We start from the raw sequence: 24,362 nt of genomic DNA, 5'->3' as shown, positions 1-24,362 counted from the left end.
GCACCGACCATTTCCCTAGTGAGGGTTTAGGTGCAGGGTGAGCTAGGGTTTAGGCTAAGTGCACACGTACCGGAACTCTCGCGGAAATTACCGCGAGAATTCCGGAATTCCATTCCGCGGGAAAATCGCAATTTAAATTCCCGCGATTTTCCCGCGGAAAAACTAGCATTTTGCAAGCGTATTTAGCTTGCAAAATGCTAGCGTTTTCCAAGCGGTCTGTAGCATCGCTGAGAGAACTGATTGACAGGTTGGTCACACTCGTCAAACATAGTGTTTGATGAGTGTGACAAACTTTTTACTACTGAGGCCACCTATGCAGCATCAGTAGTAAAAGATAGAATGTAAAAAAAAATAAAAAATGGTGTTATTCTTACCTTCCGACGTCCCGCGCATCCGTTCCCAGTAATCCTTTGCGAAAATGCCCGCGATGACGTCCGTTCTCGCGGGATCGCGATGTCTCGCGGTAATTCGCGATGACGTCGCGCGAATGACCGCAAGACTTCGTGATCCCGCGAGAACGGACGCCATCGTGGGCATTTTCGCAAAGGCTTACTGGGACCGGAAGCGTGGAGAGAAGCGGGAAGGCTGCGTGGGACGCCGGAAGGTGAGAATAACAATATTTTTTATTTTAAATTCTACTTTTTACAGGGATATGGTACCCAAAGCCCGGAGCCTCTCCTCCGGGCCGTGGGTACCATCCGCAATTGTTCTGCTTACTTTCCGCATGGTGTGCACAGCCACATGCGGGAAGTAAGCGGAACAATGCATTCCTATGGGTGCGGGATCGCCACAATTCCGCAAATTAATGAGTATGCTGCGCTTTTTACTGCGAAGCGATTCCGCCGCGGTAAAAACCGCAGCATTAGCACAGCATTGCGGAATCCCATAGGAATGCATGGGATGCTTATTTTTCGCGTTTTCGCGGCAAAATCGCGCAGTTAAAACCGCCGCGGAAACGCGAAAAAAACGCCACATGTGAACTCAGCCTTAAAGGTATCCTGAGCGGCGCCCGATGCGGAACCGGCCTAGGGAACGTTAGGAGTGAAGAGACACTGACTCAGGGGAGTGCAGGAGGTCTCCATGTCCCCATTCCCTATCGCAGGGCCACCATTGTTATTGTTACCCAGGTTTCCCCTTTATTGTTTAAATTCGCCTTACTGGAGGCGGGGATTCCAGATTTACGTGTTACGTGTATTACCTAAATTCGCCTGTTAGAGGCGGCGTATCCAGCTGCACGTGTTATTATTTAAATTCGCCCAACTGGAGGCGGTGTATCCAGGGTCACGCGTGTCATCTATATCCGCCCTGCTGGGGGCGCTGTGTCCAGCCGCGCGTGGCCGTGACACCCCTCTTCCTGTTGAGAGACGGAGACCAGCTCCCTCTTCCCACTGAGAGATGGAGACCAGCCCTCACTTCCTGTTACTCTTCTCAGCCGCTCTGTTGCTAGAGATTAATTACACTTCCCAACAGGCAGTGATCTTTAATATAGTCGGAAGAGAGACACCTACTATCTGGCGCTGTGGAGTGATTTGTGACAGGCTCAGAATGTCATTGTGGGTAAGTAAAGTAATTTGTAGTTTAGTTCCTCATTGCATTGACCATCAGATGAGCATACATCCACTGAAAAAACAGAGGCCCTTTAATAAATATTACATCCTAAAACCGTGTCATCCACACTATTAAATGATCATATGGTGCTTTGACAATATCTTAGAAAAATAAATTCACCCATATGGCACAAATTTAGAAGAAAATGTGTAACAGGTGGATTGACTCACTCGTCCTCGTGGTTCATGTTTACATCATTTGGTATTAGCCGACTAATGATGACAACTGTCCTCGGATGCACTGAAAACTAATGAGGTTATTTAAAGGAATTTTTTAAAAGTTTTTTTGCAAGGGCCAAAAAAATGAAAATTTTTGTATAAAAAAATTTGGGTTACTGTCCCTTTTAGATTCGGAAACATGCTGTAATGTTATTTTATTGTCACTGATCCCTCCCACGTCGAAGGGACGGGCTGGTTTCCTTCCTGAGCCAAGATCACACAGCACAGCATCGGGTCACCCTGTCATTAATTGTCACAGTGGTTTTTCTTTCTCACAAACATTCCATAAAAAAAACACAGCAGAAACGAGGAGGAATAATGCAGCTCGTAATTACTGCACATTGTAATCCTGGGTGGGTGATGGCCATCTATGAAAACGCCAGATGTTGGTTCAAATAGTGGAACAATTACATCCCTGCGCTGGATACAGAGGGGAAGGAGCTGTGATTGCATCAGAGAATAGATCAGGGGCGCAGACAGGTTATTTGTATGGCGCCATCCTATACCCAAGCGCTGCACCAAGAGAAAACTCTTAATAAGGACCACAATATAATTTCCCTAAATCACAGTCTAGAGGCCATTGTCATAGAAAGGAGAGATTTGCACGACCGTCGGTAGTCCGTGACTGCTGGACTAGAGTCATGCAAACTTTTGTCTACCCGCTAGCATCCCCAGCGCCTCTTCTGATTATAGGATTATTGGAGATACTGACAGGTAGTGAGAGGCTCGCACGGCTATACTCCAGCAGTGATGGGCTACTATTAATGAGGCAACTGGACCAGGATCATGCACATTTTTTTCTCGACTCTAGTAGAAAACCATTTAAAAAGGCGTTATCCAGGAATTTTTATGGGACTAAAAACTGACAAACAGGTAGTTGCTCATAGTGATGAGCAAACATGCTCGGATGCTAACCAAGTCACTTTGGTGTGCTCGAAAAATATGTTCGAGTCCTCGCGGCTGTACGACAGCCACAACACATGCCAGGATCAAACATGCAATCCCTGCATGTGTTGCGCCTGTCGAACGGCCGCGAGACATGCAGCCGCGGGGACTCGATCATATTTTTCGAGAACGCCGAAGACTCGGTTAGCACCCGAGCATGCTCCGATAACACCTTATTCGAGCACGTTCGCTCATCACTAGTTGCTAACTGAGGCAACAACCTGCCTGTTGTACCTGGAGGAGGCTCTGAGAGGTCATAAACGGCTTCTGCCGGCAATTCCAATGCTCCAAATCAACAGGGCAGCTCTTGCTCTTCTGGGCTGCTCTGTTGATGGGGCGTGACTGTCTACATCATGCTGATTGACAAGCGGCTCCAAGCAGTTAGGCTGCGGGAATTCGGCTGTCAATCAGCATGACCTCAGCAGTCTGCCCTGTCAGCAGAGCAGAGGGGATGAGAAGTTGCTGCTCTGCCGACAGGAGTGATCTGTAATTGCTCTGTGCCAACAGAGATCGGGGCTGGGCACAACTGGCAGGTAGTTAGAAACTACCTGCCCATTAGTTCTTAGGCCTATGGTAAATAAAATAGCCCTGGACAAATCCTTTAAGATATACAGGCAGAATATAAAAAGTGCACGTAGATCCTGCGCTGGTTGGATCGGAACCAATGGCTGAGCACTTTGCACTATAAGATATAAAGAACTGGCAATCTGGACATTTTCAGCGCTTTTGGAAAACTTGCGCCATCATTATTGAAAGTTTGTCCAAAGAGAAAAGTTAAAAATAACAATGTGAGTTTCGGACCCTCATAGACTGTGCTAGGTGGCAGTAAGGCGCAGCATTCCAATTACCGACTAACCCAAACACAGACCGGAAGAAAGCAACAACTAACACCTGTCCTATTTCTAGCGAAGCACCATCCTAAAGATCTGCACAGACACGATCCTAGAGCCTTCATCAGTGCGCGAATGCTTAGAATTAACCCTTTTTTTCCAAAAGCAAATGAAGACATTACAACAGTTCTGGGCTCAGATAATCCTGCATTGAGAACCAATCACTAGCGCAGTTAGCAGGGTCTTAAATTAATAAGCTCTACTTACTTGAACGGGTATAAGCTGCAATACCAGACGCAGCCTAGGTACAAGAGTGGCGCTATTCTTAGTGCAAAAGCATCTGACATCCCTTTAAGCGTCAAGCTTTATCAATGACTGTAAACTAGAAGAGGCGTTATCAAAGGCGCTCTTACCATTATGGAGCCAGGGACCGCCAATTTGAGGGCTTGCTTCTTCAGTTCAGCCAGCTTTGCTTGACAGTAAGGGCACCATTTTCCTACCCCAGGTCCCTCTGACAGCTCAGACACAGCGGCTGCCCCAGCTCCCTCAGGGGAAGGACGGCTGCCTTGAAGAGCTTCATCTGCTGACTGCAACCTTTTCCTGGGTGGTGGGACTTCTCTGCCAGGGAACCTGTCTGCAACCTGAGGAGGGAGAGCAGACAGAGCTGTTAAAAAATCCATCCATCAGTGTAGCGTCACTAGGTCATCTGCTCTCCTCAGAACGGTCATTAAATACTCAAACTCATTACATACTCAAACGTCCGTCAACCAGAAAACCACATTGGTCATAGTGACCCCTCAACAGATATCCATTGCTGCTAGATATACACATGTAATGGCGGTACTTCTCCCTATTCTTTATATAATAGCAGTGCTTCCAATGCTTCATGCAAAAATCTAGACTTGATTTTGTAGCAAGTAGAAGAGTGTTCATAGAGGAGTACAAACAGCAGAGATAGCACTTATCCCAGTAATAAGACAATTAGAAGAACTTTTCCCAGTGCTACATATGACCCCCCCCCAAGCACATACATAGTAGTGGGGCTTCTAGTGCTACGGAATCTGTGTGCATAGTGGTTGTAATAGCCTGGTTTTCCAGTTCCACGTATTGGTAAAGCAGCAGGCTATGTGCACACGTAGTTTTTTTAGTGTGCGGATTTTGTAGAGAAAACCGCAGGTAAATCCGCAGGACAAAAGTCCTGTGGTTTATCTGCGGTTTTACACCTCATAATAGATGAGGTGTGAAACTGCAGCATTTCTGCACCAAACAATTGACATGCTGCGGATTGTAAACCGCAGCAAAACCGCGCGGAAAAATCCGCAGCATGTGCACAGCGTTTTTTAATTTCCATAGGAAATAAAGGTACTGTACAACGCAGCAGAATCCGCAGCGTGTGCACATACCCGGAGTGCTTCCTCTAATATAATGCTTGCACTTGTAGTACTTGCAAACTTGCAGAAGTTGTAGCAAAATCTATGAGTCTTTCCCCAGTGCCACATGTGCAGATACTGGTACTAGAAGTAGGAGCACTTCTTCCAATATTATTATACATGTAGTAGTATTTGTGACACGTTTTCTAGTGCCACGTGTGTGTGTGTATAATCTTTGTATGTTAGGAAATGAGAATGACTTGTGCTATTGTTACATATATATACATATTTTATATATGTATGTGTGTATATAATTATATATATACATATGTCTGTATCACTGTAGCAGAATTTCTCCCTTTCGCTACCAGTTGCTGTCACAGTTGTAGGTTATTCTGAAACTTTTTCCAGCCCTACATACACATGGATACTGGCAATATGAGCAGTAATGTCACTTCTAATATTGTATGTAGTTACTGGACATATAGTTGTAGTAGTAACTTCCCTAGAATTACATCCCCCGGGCCACATCAGTATACTAGTAGCGCCGGTCATTCTCTCTATGCCCAGTGTGTGTATATATATATATGAATTATTTTAGGATATATTATTAGTGATAGTACAAGTAATGTTGCCTGCATATACTGTACACCCACATATATGTGCAGCACTGAGGTAACTCAGCCTCCGCTTTGTATTCCTCATCCCTGTGAAGCAGGGCAATGGCAGAGTTTTCCCAACTTACCCCCAGCCCCGTGTGGTTGGCATGGCCGGCCCTGCCCAGCACAGGGACCATGGTTGTGGTGGGCTTTCCTTGTGTGCGCCACCGAGCAGCTCAGTCGCATCTCCTGCTAGGTGATTTTGCCATCTTCCATGCTGCTGCCTTCCCAGGAATCACACGGCCTGACAATGTGACGGTGTGAGGGGAGCAGCCTCCCGTCAGCAGCTCTGGCCTGGCCACACTAGTGAGTCAGGGAGGAGGGGCGACACTGAGCAGCTTTCCCACAGACACGAGGGTCCCGCAGGATTCCCACCCAGTGCCCCACTGCCCGCAGGCAGAGGACCCCAGGACCACACTGTGCTAGCAGGCTCTGGTAACTTTATGCTACACCCTTACTCAGAAGGTTTCCATTGTAATATACAATTGTATAGAGAATGGAACAATAGTCCATGTAACAAGGAATGGGCATGGCAGGTGGCTGACCCACTTAAAGGGCATCTGTCAGTAGGATCAGAACTCCTCAGCCGTCTGTATGGGCACGTAGGTCGTAGGAATCCAAATAACATGATTGCTTGAAAGCTGCCATCCCATCTTTTCTTAATATGTAAATGAGCTGTTAAGATCTATGGGCAAGTCAGATCTGCATGAGCATCAAAGCTTATCTTACCAGATAAGAAGAGCTGTCAGTCATTACATGTCTCTCACTGGTAACATCTTTCATACATAGTAAGCCCCGGAGGCAGATTCTCAGGGAGGTCTAAGTGCAGCCCAGAGATCTTAGAAGCTCATTTACATATTAGGAAATGCGTGGATTTCTCTGGAATAAGACATCGGATCACAGATATCAAGGTATCATTTTATTCAGCTTCCTATGACCCACATGCCCATATAGACAGCTTAGAAGGGGTGATCCTACTGACAGATTCCCTTTAAAGACTTCGCATGGTGGCTATGGAGATTTTAAGGGTTATTCCCATGTTCTTGCCTGAGAAAAACAATCAGTTTAGCAATTTACTTGTCATTAAAAAAACCTCTCCGAATGAAAGGTTTTTTTAATTTTAATTTTTACTGCTTGTTGTCTAGGTTATCGACCACCACTGCAGCCAAGCAGCAGCGGCCAAATATGGGCAGTGCTTACAAGCTCTTTCCGAAAGAAAGCGCACTGTTAGCTCTCAATCCCAAACAGTTTTAGTGCCACTGTACTTCTGACACTGTGGGGCCAAAGCTGCCTCCTATAGTAGTGGCATCAGAGAGCACACGGTTGGGGCCAGCAGCACAGCAATGACACTGGTCCGAACTGTCAATCAAGCAGGAAGCCTGGAGAACATCACGAGACAAGCCCTTGAAGGATGGCTCCTTTCTGTGATCATTTATAATTTGCTCTCAATCCGAATACAGTGCGTATGCTTTTCCAGCGATGCTGGTAGCGCCATGGCGGTGCCCTTAATAATATTGGAAGACCCCCATCCTCTTATCTTAGAGATACCCCATCGCACATGATGTGGTCATGTTGTGGTTTATTGCTGCACTTACAAAAAATGTGGGTAAAATCCTATTTTTTTCACAATTATACTGCAATTTTCCTTAAATTTTACAATAATTTTAGGGCTATACTAAGATTTGGCTTCAATGTGTGAGTATACCCCAACACGAAATATATCTTTCTGCAGATACATGACCCCGTTAGGTTAGACACGCTGTACACACCTAGCAGCATTTACAGAACAGTTCATCCTCGTCTCTAGACCATCCAGGAAAACCTCCAAAGTGTCCCCTGACATAGGGCCGCGGACCTGACAGCTCAGAAGTTGGATAGATTTATATGTCCAGGGAGAATTCACTGATTTTGTTGCAGAAGCACAAATCCTGATCTGTAAGGTGCATATATATATATATATATATATATATATATATATATATATATATATATATATAGATATAAGACATAAGATGTACCGTAGGTAGTAAGGACAGAGATGACCTACATACTAATAAGGGGTGCACAAACTTATTTTGGTCGGGGCGCCAAGTTTTGGGATAGCACTGCATAAAATATGAAGGGTATTCCAATAAGAGGTATGTATCGACTCTGCTATATATGCCATCATTTATTATTAGGGGATCCATTTCTGGAACTTTCTCTATTGTTAAAAAAGAGGGTCCTCTGCTCCCCTATGTAATAGACCGGATAGCAATATAATTTGTGTTGCTATCCCCACAGAATTACTGGACGCAGAGGAGTCAGGGGCGGCTGGGGGGGCGCATGTGGCCCCTGGGGTGCAGGTTGTGCACCCTTCTACTAGATGGATGGGTGGGTGGATAGAAGGAATATAGAGAGAGATGGTAGACAATCATAAGACAGAGAGAGCGAGACCCTGAGATAAGTGGATAGATGCAATGGATAGACAGATGTGAGATAGATGCAAAAGGTATAGATGTGAGAATGAAGAAATAGATATAGATCAATATGAGAGACAGGTATGAGATACACAGACATGAGGCAGATAGTCACGTGATAGGTGGGCATGGGATAGATATTTACTTGTTACTTCTTTTTTTGGGGGGGTGGGGGGTGTAATTATTTATGGGGTCTTTGGAAATCTACTGAAGGTGTGCACTCTGCAATCTATTACTAGTGCTGCTTTATTCTTTTCTATGACAGATACAGGTGCTTCTCACAAAATTAGAATATCATCAAAAAGTTAATTTATTTCAGTTCTTCAATACAAAAAGTGAAACTTATATATTATATAGAGTCATTACAGAGTGATCTATTTCATGTGTTTATTTCTACTAATGTTGATGATTATGGCTTACAGCCAATGAAAACCCAAAAGTCATTATCTCAGTAAATTAAAATACTTTATAACACCACCTTGAAAAATGATTGTAAAATCCGAAATGTTGGCCTACTGTATGTTCAGTAAATGCACTCAGTACTTGGTCGGGGCTCCTTTTGCATCAATTACTGCATCAATGCGGCGTGGCATGGAGGCAATCAGCCTGTTGCACTGCTGAGGTGTTATGGAAGCGCAGGTTGCTTTGATAGCAGCCTTCAGCTCGTCTGCATTGTTGGGTCTGGTGTCTCTCATCTTCCTCCTGACAATACCCCATAGATTCTCTATGTGGTTAAGGTCAAACGAGTTTGCTGGCCAATCAAGCACAGTGATACTGTTGTTTTTAAACCAGGTATTGGCACTTTTGGCAGTGTGGACAGGTGCCAAGTCCTGCTGGAGAATGAAATTCCCATCTCCAAAAAGCTTGTCGTCAGAGGGAAGCATGAAGTGCTCCAAAATTTCCTGGTAGACGGCCGTACTGACTTTGGTCATGATAAAACACAGTGGACCTACACCAGCAGATGGCATGGCTCCCCAAACCATCACAGATTGTGGAAACTTCACACTAGACCTCCAGCAGATTGGATTGCCTCACCACTCTTCCTCCAGACTCTGGGACCTTGATTTCTAAATGAAATGCAAAATTTACTTTCCTTGTGGAGTGTGTCAGTGACTGCCTTCTGGACATCGGTCAAGTCAGCAGTCTTCTCCATGATTGTGGAGCCTACTGAAACAGACTAAGGGACCTTTTTAAACCCTTAGGAAGCCTTTGCAGGTGCTTTTTGTTAATTATTCTAATTTACTGAGATAATGACTTTTGGATTTTCATTGGCTGTAAGCCATAATCATCAACATTAACAGAAATAAACACTTGAAATAGATCACTCTGTTTGTAATGACTCTATATAATATGACTTTCACTTTTTGTACTGAGGAACTGAAATAAATTAACGTTTTGATGATATTCTAATTTTGTGAGAAGCAAGTCCTGTAGAAAGATAGATATGGGATAAATAGATAGGTGATAGATGGGTATTAGATACATCTATCTACCGATAACACGCTGTTGCTTTCTCACAGCTGACAGTTTGCTTAGTTTACATCTAAGTTCAGCAATCTGCACCTCTGACCCCCTAAAGTGACAATTTGGCCCCTAGAGCCGGATAAATACCCTCCACTTTACAGCTAGTGGTGACCCTTTCAATCCCTTTTCAGAGTGGCCCTCTTCTATAGCAGGGACATGTTACCCCTCAGCATTAGGTAATGTGAGCAGTGCTCCCTGCTCCTCTCCACACATTATTCCTTCACTTTTGACTCTTGGATTTCATTATTAACCACATGAGAACAGGATGTTTCAGCAGCTCGTGTCTTCCTGATGGGGCGGATGGATTTCTATAAGTGGCATCTGAGATGGAGCAACTGTAGTAGGCGACAGCTGAGGTCGGCATCAGGCTATGGACGTCCTGGAGTCTGAGCAGCAAGGGATGTATCATATCACATAGGGGACAACATGGCGTTGTGTGGGGTCTTTATTTGGCCCGTGACTGTCCCCAGTACCTCAACCTCACCAATTCATGTATTTTTATTGAGAAATGGACCAGTCAGTGCTAACAAGGCTAGCTGTAAAGCATTGGGAGTACCCACTGGATGTGTGCATCTTTGAGAAGCTCAAAGATTTAGTGGACAGCAGCTAAGCCTAATAAGTAAATGATCAGGTATGGTGTCTGACCTCTCAATAATGTGTCCTCCAAGCAGTCCATGTGACTCCATTTCTGGCCCCAGGAAAGCTAGGGCCCAACAGAGGTAAAGCATGGGTGGGGACAGTGACGGGAGTCCAGGGCACAAAATTTCCAAAGAAAAAAATAAGTGGCGGTGCAATACCTAGCACAGAATCATGAACATATACAGTGGGGATTTTGCACCTGTTTTCCAGCATAAAAAAATCCCACGTTTTGGAACACATTTTTTGCAAAAAGTAAAATTTTTTGCATTTTCACGCTGCTTTCAATTCTTTTATAAAGTAGGTGTCAAACAGGTTTTAGCTGAGATTTAGGAATTACAACTTTTTAAAAAGTCACAAAAAAGTCACAATTCTCACTTCAGAAGCAGTGGAGTAAAAGTTGTGAAATCATCTGTAGACCGAAGCGTTAAATGCTAAATTTATCAAATATCCCATAATACTTTATATATCTGGACTAAGTAAAAGCAACGCAGCCTTAAGGGGGTTTTCCACTTTTAGGTTTTTGGTTTCTTTGACCGGAGCGCAGCGGTGTACAGCCCGAGCTGGATCCGGAGGGACCGAGTACGAGCTAATTTATTTACCGTGGTGGCCAATGACCTCTTTAGGGAAATCTGACTTCCAATAGTTCACTGAAATAGCTTGAAAGGGGAACACTAAGTTGATTCCCATGATGAAGAAGCTTTGCGTGCCAGTGACTGGCTGTCATCTAACAGAAGAAGGAGAATACCAAAAGGAGATCAAACTCCACCTACCCATAGGCCAAATGCCACACTCCCGCTATGGCTGATGGCCATATGATTCTGTTTCAGAATCATGGGTCTAAGTTCTGCCTACAAGACCTAAGCCCTCCATGCACAGTAGACTTTATCTCAACCCTTTGGGGTTAGCCTTGTCAATAGTAGCTAAAAACTGTCCATCTGTGATATCACAAAACTTCATAACCCAGTGAAGAGATGGCAGTAGGTCTCCTCTAAAGACCATACATGATTGAGGATGCAGGAGAGAAGGTCAAGCTCTACATAGAATCTGTACAACTGATGGTGATCCTACAAGGGACAGTCTTTGTTCTGAGATAGGATCAAATCACAGAAGGGGCGTAACTATAATGGGTGCAGGGATCATAGTTACCCCCAGGCCATAAAAACTTAGCAGGGGCCCAAAATCTTTGTTTTGGTGAAAATGACCAATTCTATTAATAGTTGGAGGCCCTATTGGAAATCTTGCTCTGGTAGCCCACAAAACTCAAGTTACGCCACTGAGTGCAGAAATTAGAAATGCAACCACTTCTTAAAAGTACAGGCCCATCTTTAAGACATCAATATTATAAATGGCACATGGGAATTGGGCCTCTGTTGCAGATTTTACAGTGGAGGCAATATTTTCCAAGTTCCACTTTTGTATTGTAATGAAGCCCACCCAGACAGACCGTTCATATGTTGGCTTACCTTGAAAGCTCCAATACAGTTTATCACTATTTCCCCCAAATTCAGTTTATGACATACCCCAATCCCATCAAAACCAAACAAATTGGGTCACAGATATTTAAAACTCATGGGTATGTCAATATGTCCTGCATACATATATACTGTGTGTATACTTGTCTGTGTGTATACAGTGGGGAAAATAAGTATTTGATACACTGCCAATTTTGCAAGTTTTCTCTCTTACAAAGAATAGAGAGGTCTGTAATTTCTATCATAGGTACACTTCAACTGTGAGAGGCAGAATATAAAAATAAAAACCAGAAAATCACATTGTATGATTTTTGCATATTTAATTTGTATTTTATTGCATGAAATAAGTATTTGATACAATAGAAAAACAGAACTTAATATTTGGTACAGAAACCTTAGTTTGCAATTTCTGAGGTCAGACATTTCCTGAAGTTCTTGACCAAGTTTGTGTACACAGCAGGGATTTTGGCCCACTCCTCCATGCAGATCTTCTCTAGATCTTTCAGGTTCCGGGCTGTCACTGGGCAACATTGAGTTTCAGCTCTCTCCAAAGATTGGGTTCAGGTCTGAAGACTGGCTAGGCCACTTCAGGACCTTGAAATGCTTCTTATGTATCTACTCCTTAGTTGCCCTGGTTGTGTGTTTCAGTTCATTGTCATGCTGGAAGACCCAGCCACAACCCATCTCCAATGCTTTTAGTGAGGGAAAGAGGTTGTCAGCAAAAATCTTGCAGTGCATAACCCCATCCATCCTCCCTTCAATACGGTGCAGTCGTCCTGTCCCCTTTGCAGAAAAGCACCCCCAAAGTATGTATAGAAGAGATCATATCAAAAAGTTCTATTTTGCTCTTGTGTGACCACATGGACTCACATGCCTCCTCTGGATCATCCAGATGGTCATTGGTGAACTTAAAATGGGCCTGGACATTTGCTGGTGTGAGCAGGAAGACCTTTCGTGCCCCAAACCATTTTTATCCATGACAGCATAGCGTGCTACTAAGGTAATGTTTGTGACTGTGGTCCCAGCTCTCTTCAGGTCATTGACCGGGTCCTCCTATGTAGTCCTGGACTGATTCCTTACCTTTCTCAGAAACATCATTACCCTACAAGGTGAGATCTTGCATGGAGCCCCAGACTGAGTCATCTTGTGTTTATTTCATTTTGTAATAATTGTGCCAACAGTTTTTGCCTTCCCACCAAGCTGCTTGCCTTTTGTCCTGTAGCCTATAATAGCCTTGTGCAGGTTTTCAATTTTGTCCCTGGTGTCCTTAGACAACTCGTTGGTCTTGGCCATGGTGGAGAGGTTGGGGTCTGATTGTGTGGACAGGTGTCTTTTATACAGGTAATGAGTTCAAACAGGTGCAGTTAATACAGGTAATGAGTGCAGAGTAGGAGGGCTTCTTAAAGAAAAGCTAACAGGTCGGTGAGAGCCAGAATTCTTGCTGGTTGGTAGGTGATCAAATACTTATTTCATGTAATAAAGAGCAATTTTATTATTTAAAAATCATACAATGTGATTTTCTGATTTTTTTTTTAATATTCTGTCTCTCACAGCTGAAGTGTACCTACGATAAAAATTACAGACATCTCCATTCTTTGTAGGTGCGAAAACTTGCAAAATCGGCACTTTATCAAATGCTTGTTTTCCCCACTGTGTAAAATATTGTGTGTGAATACTTTCACTGGCGACGAGAACACAGCTCATACATAGTCTGGTCTTTTCTATGGTAACAAACGGATGTGAAACCTGGACGATAAAGACACAAGACAGAAGAAGAATTGACGCCTTTGAAATGTGGCGCTGGAAAAGCATGGTGTCAATACCATGAATGGCAAAGCAATTTTGGAACAAATCAAGCCAGAAATGTCACTGGAAGCAAGGATCACCAAGCTACGACTTGTCTACTTTGAACACATCATACGACGACAGCAATCACTGGAAAAGGACATCATGGTCAGAAGAATAGAAGGAACAAGGCGTAGAGGAAGACCAGACACCCGATGGCTTGTTACTATCAAGATAACGGCGGAGAAGACCCTGGGGAACCTATCTAGGCTCTGCACAAGATCGGTCTTCCTATAGATCATTCATCCATCAAGTTGCCCCCCCCCAAGAAAAAAAAAATCCGATCAGTAATTCCCAGCATTTGCATTGCCTTCCTCTGATGTTTGGAATGACACCTCGACTATGAGTTATCCCCAAGATTTCCTATCTCCCTAAATAACCGACCCCCCCATACTGCTGCATGGGTATCATGAAGGCCATAACTTTCCTAACAACCTGAATAGATGGACAAAAGAAGGAGGCTAGCTGAAAAGTTGTCCAATTACGATAAATTATTCCAAAATCAAGACGCAGTGAGGTACAGTATGGCCCTGCAAATTGCCATGGGTGAGAAATAAGTTATGCACCTAATGATAAGGCCTAGTCTATATTATATATTGCCAGCTGAGTATGTTCCATGATGGCTACCTGAATAGCATTAACACTAATATACAGAATTTAGTGCTAATTTTACCCAGTGCGAGAATAAGTCCCCCATAAGGATCCAGGGAATCGGGGGTAGACGACATTAATAATGATGGTTGTAGTAGACTCATCCACCTTAACCAAAGCCAGACATGAGAATCCAATGTGAGTAGATAAAGCTAGGCCTTTATGACGCAGCAGGAGCGGGATTCCAGCAGTGCAGGTGGTTTTACAGCATATGGCCAGGACCTCACTACCTGCCGTTGCCCGTAGCATCGCCTGCCTTCCTGTACCACTCATTTTCACATTTGATTAGCTAGCAGCAAGATCCGCCTGTTTCGTTAATTTGTCATCCCTTATTCAAGAGACAAGACAAAGCCACATCCTTAGTACCACCCTGCAAGGAAATGCTCAAGGGCAGGCGATGAGTGTACGGCCTCCGACTGCAACCCGCGGACATCCCCAAACGGCGGATAAAGCAGTGATGATCAATGTAGGAAAGCCTCTACCTCCTAACCTGAAATGGCTGATAACAGGGAACAGAAGACTGCATCCATGCACACAGTAAATGTGATTATGTGGAGAGACCTGAAGCTGGAGTCACACATAGCGACTTACCAGCGATCCCGACATCGATATCAAGGTGTCAGGATCACTGGTGAATCGCTATGTGATCGCTGGTGAGCTGTCAAACAGACAGCTTCACCAGCGATTAGCACAGCGATGCCGAGCGTGCGGCGTCGCTGTGTTCGTTAGCGCTGATGCCATATTCATGTCAAAAATAGAATTAAAATAAAGAATATTGTTAGTCACACCTTCCGACGTCCCACGCAGCATTCCCGCCTCTCTCCACGCTCCGGTCCCAGTAATCCTTTGCAAGAATGACCGCGATGACGTCTGTTCTCTCGCGAAATCTCGCGGTCATTCTTGCAAAGGATTACTGGGACCGGAGCGTGGAGAGAGGCGGGAAGGCTGCGCGGGACATCGGAAGGTGAGAATAACAATATTTTTTATTTTTTTTATTATTTTTTACATCCTAGTACAGCTGATCGCTGGTCTCCCGCCTGTCACACGCAGCGATGCGTGTTGGCCAGCGGGAGATCAGCGACGAAAAAAATGTCCAGAGGTTTCTTGCAGCGATCAGCGATACCGGCAGGGGGGCTGGTCGCTGATCGCTGTCACACACAGCGATCTCGCTGGTGAGATCGCTGTTACATCACAAAAGTTGTGACTCAGCAGCGATCTCGCTAGCGAGATTGCTATGTGTGACGGGGCCTTGAGAATCCGTTATGTTTTCTCAAGAGTCGTGAGTCACAGCGTGACCTAGCATGGAATTTTCTAGCAGTGTTTATACTTTTATGTGACTCCATGAGAACAAAACAGAAATTCTACCTTTGGAACCAGACAAGATCAGAACTTGTCAAAACAGGTGGATGACGTATAAATACAGCGTACACCGCGCAACAATGAAACAATGATCAAAGTGCAAGTGACACAATGGCTAAGATGTGAGGCTTTCTCTTTTCATGAGTGTGATGGATAGATAGACAGACAGAGAGATAGATACAGGATAGATAGTTATGGGATAGAAAGATATATAGATCGACAATAATAATAATCTTTATATAGCGCTAACATATTCCGCAGCGCTTTGCACACATTATCATCACTGTCCCTGATGGGGCTCACAATCTAAATTCCCTATCAGTATGTCTTTGGAATATGGGAGGAAACCAGAGTGCCCGGAGGAATCCCATGCAAACACGGGGAGAACATACAAACTTGCAGATGTTGTCCTTGGTGGGATTTGAACCCAGGACCCCAGCGCTGCAAGGCTGCAGTGCTATCCACTGAGCCACTGTGCCACCCTAGATATGGGACAGATACGGGATAGATAGATAGATATATAGATAGATATGGGATAGATAGATATGGGATAGATAGAAAGATAGATAGATAGATAGATAGATATGGGATAGATAGATATGGGATAGATAGATAGTTATGGGATAGACAGATAGATACGGGATAGATATATAGATAGATATGGGATAGATAGATAGATAGATAGATAGATAGATAGATATGGGATAGATAGATATGGGATAGATAGATAGATAGATAGATATATAGATATGGGATGGATAGATAGATAGATAGATAGATAGATAGATAGATAGATAGATAGATAGATAGAAAGATAGATATGGGATAGATAGAAAGATAGATAGATATGGGATAGATAAATAGATAGATAGATAGATAGATAGACATGGGATAGATAGACAGACAGACAGATAGATAGATAGATATGGGATAGATTATAGATAGATAGATTGATAGATATGGGTTAGATAGATATTAGATAGAGCAGATATGTTGGAGGAACAACCTGAGCCCCTAGATTTTAGACTACATCAGACTCCAATAGACAATGCAGGGAGGATAGATGATAGAGGGGCTATAACGGATATAACATTGGTGCAACCAGTGCAGGCACAACAGTAACCCAAGATGTAATCCCACTGCCAAAGCAGATGGAGTTGTGCGTTGTGATGAGCTATTGGACTGCAAAGGAGCCATATACTGTTCTTGCACAGGGTCTTTTTGCTGTCTGTGTGGCCCTTTGATCGATAGATCTCTAATTCCTGAGAACATGGTAACAATGCTCCACTTTACTCATAATAGTCTAATAATATCCAGAAAGCCACTTTGTCCATCATTATGATGTACATAGCCAGAATTTGGGAGCTCTGTGACTTTTCGCCACTTGCTACCTATTTTCCTGTACAGCTCGCCCTCCCTGATGGTAGCTGCTTCCTCCCCTCTATGCAGAGTGAGAGCAGCAGTATCTGAAGCAGCAGTGCCATCTACTGGTGACAGGCAGAACTTCTCCCAGCAATCCCCTGACACCCCCTGTGTCCTTATGCTCACTGATTCTCTCTTAAACTAACACAAGATGACAGTCTCTAGTTTAACCCCAGGGAAAGCCATCTTTTCACGCCGCACTTTCCACCATATCTGCACTCTCTCCCTACATTTTTAAAAGCGTTATACATACTTAAGAATGGTTCCTCCATGAATATATTTAAAACTGTGCCTTTCAGGAAACTTTCCCGGCCAAGTGCATAACTTACAGGAGTGCAAAGCCTACAATCATTCCCACATGTATCAGTGATGGCAATAGCATCCCTCACTGTTGTCAGCCTGGGGTGGCTGACTACAGAGAACAGTAGATTGTGTTTAGCCACACAGTAACTCCAGAGGTACAGCTATGGGTTCAAGTTTGCTGATCACCACCCTCCAAATCTAAAAAGAGTGGTTTGTGGGGTCCCGGCAGGAAGTTTGTATTCTGAATGTTACAATGTTTATTATTTACTATTATTGATACTTTTTATTTATTGTTTTGATGACATTATATTATTTTGTGCATGTATAATGCAGCGTGTCCTGGCCGTGCCACATTAAAGCATCCCAGCATGTGCCCTGTACGGCGCCCGTCGCTCTGAGGACCGTACAGATTGTGATCTGTCCTACAGATTGAATCCATCTCAGTGGGACGGCGGCGGCTCCGCACATTACACGGTCTGTTGGAGTCATTACATTTGTGTCCCCTTGATACTTTCACTCTAAATAATACACCTGTGCTATTTTAAAGCCGCATTGTCTCTCCCTTTGTGCGCAAGTAAGACCATCTAGTTCGAAACGCGTTGGTTTCAGGCTATTAGAGACCCCATCTGTCTGCTTTTTTTCATTTTGTCCATTTTTTTCCTTATATTTTTAACTATGCATAATAAAATTTTTAGTTTTTAAAAAAAATACTATTATTACGCTGGAGGCTCTTCCTTCAAGTTTTGATTAGCATGTATTATTCAGGTGCAGGCATCCTCACGGGGGTACGTGTCCTTTTTGTCGGGTGAGGGGAACGATTATGTATACTGTACAAAAAAGGGGGGGGCTGTATATACAAAGCAGTCACCAATAAGCGGTCCCCAAGTTGTGAGATTCGCTGCGATTGGGCGACTTATGTTTACATTATGGTAATCATTCCAGTCTATATGGACAATTAAACCTTTAAATTCGCCAACATTTTATTTCGACTATTCGCTGGAAGTCGTACGCACCAATCGTCGTACACTATAAAATACGTACGGTCATGCAGACTGAGCGACTTTTGCACATTTAATGGTCGATCTCTATGGGACCGGAACGTGTCTCTAGTTTAAAGATTTTTAAAAGGGATAATGAGACACTCCAGCCCTGCTCTTGCAATGCCCTAAAGGCTATGGCAGAACTGAAGGGGTTAGCCAGAGCTATTAAATTTTAATCTGTTCTCCATCCAATACCTCTCTCTTCTGCTTCACTTATCTCACGCTGAGTGCATACACGAGGTGCACCAAGCGGGCGAATTTAGATCAGCAGCTTAAGGTTAAAAATACGGTGCAAATTGCAAATAGATGCACAAAAAGGTGAAAAATCAATGCCTAGACTACAAAAGCTCCCTCCATAACATTTACCCACATTTATATTTTTGGATCTTGCTTTTTCTCTTTGTATAGGCAGGTTGGTAAACAGAGTTGCATGTAAGTGTCAAATGCAATAAATGTGCCCGATGCAACACTCCTCCACTGCAGTAATAAGAATAGGCTAGCCCTTAGTGGATATTTTCCTCCAGGACACCCCGGAGAATAGAAAACGGAGAAAAGTTAAGAGAGCGAATGCGGCTGATTGATGTTAGGGGAACAGCCCTGGTCAGATCCCTCTAGAAAGCTGCTGTCAAAGATGCAGACTATAGATTATTAACTCTTGGCAAGCATGGGTTTCTCTGCAGGGCTGGCCGCAAGAAGTGCCCCCTGATGAAGCCCCTCACCAAAAGTAACCTCCTTGATGAAGCCCGAAAAAGTAACCTCCCTGACGAAGCCTTCAATAATTAACCCACTTGATGAAGCCCAAAGAAGTAAACCCCATTATGAAACCCTGAAAAGTACCCCCAATAAAGCCCTCAATAAGTACCCTCCCTGATGAAGCCCCCAAAAGCACCCCCTGATGAAGCCCTCAGTAAGTAACTGCCCGATGAAGACCTCAATAAGTAACCCACTGATGAAGCCCTCAATAAGTAGCCCCTGATAAATCACTCAATAATTAACCCCCCTGATGAAGCCCTCAACAAGTAACCCCCTGATGAAGCCCTCAATAAGTAGCCCCTGATGAAGCCTTCAATAATTAACCCCCCTGATGAAGCCCTCAATAAGTAACCCCCTGACGAAGCCCTCAATAAGTAGCCCCTGATGAAACCCTCAAGATGTAACTCTCCTGATGAAGCCCTCAATGAGTAATCCCCCTGATGAAGCCCTCAATGGGTAAACCCCTGATAAAGCCATCAATTAGTAACCTCCCTGATGAACCCCTCAATTAGTAACCCCTGATGAAGCCCTCAATAATCACCCCCCAATGAAGCCCTCAATATGTAACCCCCTGATGAAGCCCTCAATATGTAACCCCCCGATGAAGCCCTCAATATGTAACCCCCTGATGAAGTCATCAATTAGTGATCTCCTGATAAACCCCTCAATTAGTAACCCCCCTGATGAAACCCTCAATAATTCCCCCCCATTGAAGCCCTCCACAAGTAACAGCCCCCTCCCCCCCTATGAAGCCTACTCTCTGCGCCCTGGATGCCTTTTCTGTCTGCATTAATATTTGATATGCTTGCTTTATCTGAGTGCTCCTGCCATTCATCGGCATCAGGTAGGATTTTCAGTGTTCACTATCATATCAACATCATATAAGAAAAGAACTTCTCTGTGCTTGTTCCTGTGGTTCCACACCATGAGAACTTGCACACATACCCAATTACAGCATGTTTGGAGCACACTATGAGCATGCAGGTGGCCACATAAGAGACTAATCTAGCCATCAGCCCAGTGGAGGTCCTCTACCTGCTGTCAGACAGCAGCCCAGCACATAGGCAGAGTCCTGCGCTGTCCCTGGTGCTGAACCCTTCGCTATCTTCCCACCCATCTCTGTCCCAAGTTCCAGGACCAGGGACTAGTGATGTGTTAGGGGGTCCTCACCTTCCCTCTCCTCCTCAAGAGATGACTGGTAAATCCAAAAATGATCTCCGAGTCCAAGCACAGGGCCCCCAGCTCCAGCAGGCTGGGGTTCTTCCTATCTGGAGCATTGGAAGCAGAGGACTTCTCACAAGCCATAGTTGGTGGAATATCTCCAGCTCCCTGAGCAGATAGACCAGATCGTGGTTATCCCTTCATCCTGGGCTGGAGGATGCGATTTATTCTGTCCAGGAGCAATGCGGAATATCATTAAAAAAAAAGCCTTGAGCAATGATCAGGGTACCACTCCCCTCAATGTCCCACCAGGGCTGCAGTCTGTGCCAGGAAGGGTGCCCAGCCGGACAGGAGACCACCCAGATCCATCAGCAGCAGCCACAAGGACGTGCACATGCAATCTCTCCATGTGATCTCCCCATCATCAAGTCATCAGACGCCCAGAAGACGCATGCCATGCTCTGGGGAAGCCCAGCTCTGCCAGAGGGGCATGGGACCAGCTTGGCAAGGGGATGCATTGATGGTCGCACCTGAGAAGCACTTTAAGTGTTTGTAGTCCAATGCAAGAAGTTAGCAGATGGGCAGAAGAAGAGCAGGGAGTGAGGATGAGGAGGCACCGACCAGTAGCCCTAGCTGAGCCTGCTGCCTGCCATCATGTGCTGCTGCCTGCATAGTCTGTGCCTGCTCACTGCCCACCCTGCCCCTCTGATGTGGTGGGACTCCCGCTCACTCCAGACTGGGACTCGCAGGCTGTCAGCTGTCAGTCGGGGCTGTCCTGTGGGCGTGACGTCATTGTCACACCAGTGAAGCCCCCCAGCAGCCGCTTCTCGGCTCCTCTCCCACCTCTATGCAGAGCAACTGCATTGGCAGACGAGCTGGACCGATCTGTGATCTGCTCTGTGCAGATGTCGGGGGAGGCGCACAATGTGATGGAGCAGTGAGCAGAGCACCTAGTGCCCCCCAATGTGTCCCCCAGTGCAGGCACAGCTCCGGAGCCTGGCATTGTTAGCTCACACGTGCGGATTGTGCTGGGAGAGGCACTCACTGCTGCAACTCCCATCATCCATACACCTCGGAGTTACACAGGCTAGGAAAGTTTCATACATGTCTCCAGACATACAGCACTTACCCTTTGTCCTCTGCCACCTGCAGCCTATGTACTCAGGGACACTACAGTGTCAGATGGAAGGATGCTGCCTGATCCGGTTTAGGGACAGATAGATAGATAGATATGGGATAGATAGATAGATAGATAGATAGATAGATAGATAGATAGATAGATAGATAATAGATAGATAGATATGGGATAGATAGATAGATAGATAGATATGGGATAGATAGATAGATAGATAGATATGGGATAGATAGATAGATAGATAGATAGATAGATAGATAGATAGATAGATAGATATGGGATAGATAGATAGATAGATAGATATGGGATAGATAGATAGATAGATAGATAGATAGATATGGGATAGATAGATAGATAGATAGATAGATAGATAGATAGATAGATAGATAGATAGATATGAGATAGATACATATGGGATAGAAAGATAGATAGATAGATAGATAGATAGATAGATAGATAGATAGATAGATAGATATGGGATAGATAGATAGATATATAGATAGATATGGGATAGATAGATAGATAGATAGATATGGGATAGATAGATAGATAGATAGATAGATAGATAGATAGATATGAGATAGATACATATGGGATAGAAAGATAGATAGATAGATAGATATGGGATAGATATTACTGTATAATGTGCACTTTGTGTGGTTTGGAGAGGGGGTGCTGTGGTTTTATTGAATGGGGTCAGAGGTATATCCCGTAGAGGCAGACCATACCTTATTCCACAGACTTCCCAATCTTGGATGCTAAGGATTAACATACAGTTCTCATGCTGCAGTAGTAAGGTGATAGTGCTGTCAACAAGGTGGGGCACCCTAATTTTTTGTTGCTGATTGAATAGGATTATAAAACTGAAAGTTACTATATCTCCCTTGGAGCAGTGGGTCCCAGAAGCCATTGGTCAGGAAGAGCAGCTGTAATGCAGCACAGACTGGTGGTGCTGGTGCAGCAAAGTAAGAACAACCACAGCTGGCCTAGCTGAATTTGAACAATGGCAGCAGAGCTGGAACAGCGATGTAGCAGAGTTCACTCAGTGGTGAGGAATCTGTGTAGCATGGCTCAGTTTACAACATAGTCTCAAAGCCGCAGAGCTAGCACAATGATGTAGGAGAGTTGATTCAGCGATGAGGAACCAACCAATGGCAGTACAGTGGGGCTTGATGTAATATTGCCAGAATCACAGCAAAACAGAGTTTTATAGCGAAACTTGAAGTAGCAGTGCTTGAACCACTATGTAGCAGAGTTGTGTTTGTAGTGGTGCTGCAGTGTAGTGGCAGAAATGCCAAGTACCTGAGTACTCTTGTAGCATCCTGCTGCCTGAGCCTGGTTTAAGTGACCTGGGTGGATAATGTCATCTGAGTAACTTGATCTTGATCTGCTGGAAAGAATTAGAGCAGCCATTCACACCGCTGCAACCTATACAGGTGAGCAAATACTGTTATAGTGTGGTATTGTACGGTGCCCACAATCAGGAATAGTAGCATTTTGGATGTATTTTCGCTACGCTCTACATATGCACTTGTCTTCTAGAACTATGCGGATTTACCGCATCTAATGACCAGATGTCTATTCAGGGACAGTACACAGAGAAGACAAGCGTCTCCACTACAGAAATTGATATGCCGCGGCCCGGAAACCCGCACGGCGGGTAATTTTACGCAGCGTTAAATAGAAGCACAGTGGGCAGGAGATTGCTATAAATCCATCCACTGTGCTTGTAATGTAGGATGCAGCGTTTTGGATGCTACTATTCCTGATCATGGGCTCGTATCCTATACGTGCATACACTAGATTATCTATCAGCCATGGGCAGCTCTGCACTAATGTTAACTAGATTTTGTCAACCCTGGTACTGAAAAGATGCAGTGAAATCGCAGCTTGTGAACAAGTCCCTACAGTTCTTTGACAGAGCTCTAAAGTGTATGGAGGGCTCTTGGATAGTTCTCGAATGTCAGGCCGGTGTGGGACCGACACTCATCTTGACACATTTTCTCCTTCTTCTCTATTACATCAGTCCGTGGAAATTGGTCTGCACTCAGATGTCATCCGAGTGTGGTCTGATTTTTCCCACGGACTCGTTGACCTGCATGACCGAGTGCAGTCTGAATATCCATCTATCTAAAACTGCTCCCCTTAAGGTGCACATAGATGGCCATATTACTGGTGTGAGGATCATATCATAATCCTCGGACTGGCCTTTGGCTCTCCTGACCTGAGCGTCACAGTATGTATTTCTGTTGTGAACACTTTTAACTTGGCTTCTGAGTTTGGGCTCCCTCTGGTGGTTGCTGCTGGTAATGGAGCTGGTCTGGCTGACAGAAGTCAATCACCTGAGGAGGATGATTGGAGGTCAGGTGTTACAGACTGGAGAGATTTAAGTGAGCAACCTTCCCTCAGTTGTTGCCGGTGATTTGGTTTTCTTCCTGAGCATTTTGGAAGTCTGCTTGCCTCCTGCTTTGTCCTGCATTGTTCAGATAAGTTATTTGTCTGCTTGAATCTTTTTGTATTTGATCCATTTTTTGCTTTCCTCTGATTTCTGCTTTGCTGGTGTGAGTTCAGCCTTGTTCCCTGCTGGGACCTGTGCTGGACTCTGTTCCATATGCCACAGCTCATGTCAGTTTTTTCAGTATTTCTAATCCCCTGTTATATCAGTATCTTTTGTTTTGCGCCCAGTTCACACCAGAGTTCTGATTTAGTGGGGGCGAGGTCGTGTGGCCTCAGTAGTTTTGCATATCAGACGTGTTGGACTTTTTCTTAGGGGTTTTTGCGTGATTACAGACAGTATCTTTCCTGTCCTGTTCTATCTAGACAGTTTGGGTCCCATCATTTGCTTACTCTATTTTCTGCCTGTGTTTTGTGCCTCATCTTGTCTCACTGGCAATATATGTTCGGGGGCTATCTATTCCTTTGGGGTTCTACTCCGGGGAAGTTTAGCCTTCCCTTTTCTTTCTTTAGGC

At 44.5% G+C, this 24,362-nt stretch overlaps 1 protein-coding gene across 1 annotated transcript in view; it reads right to left on the bottom strand.

The window, feature by feature from the left end:
- KIF26A (kinesin family member 26A) overlaps positions 1–21,057 on the bottom strand; it is a 171,618-nt gene extending 150,561 nt beyond the window's left edge. Inside the window, exons 1-2 of the mRNA XM_073570288.1 lie at positions 20,268–21,057; positions 4,015–4,242 (exon numbers count right to left, since the gene is read on the bottom strand). Of these exons, the coding sequence (XP_073426389.1) occupies positions 4,015–4,242; positions 20,268–20,402 (363 nt within the window). The 5' untranslated portion in view covers positions 20,403–21,057. The remainder of the gene's footprint in view (positions 1–4,014; positions 4,243–20,267) is intronic.
- Positions 21,058–24,362: the final 3,305 nt, after the last annotated feature.

This window comes from Dendrobates tinctorius, unplaced genomic scaffold (assembly GCF_039654945.1).
Source record: "Dendrobates tinctorius isolate UK_male_01 unplaced genomic scaffold, ASM3965494v1 ptg000006l, whole genome shotgun sequence".
NCBI lineage: Eukaryota > Metazoa > Chordata > Amphibia > Anura > Dendrobatidae > Dendrobates > Dendrobates tinctorius.
The sequence above is the reverse complement of the archived record's forward strand: the minus strand, read 5'-3'. Positions and strand labels throughout refer to the sequence as shown.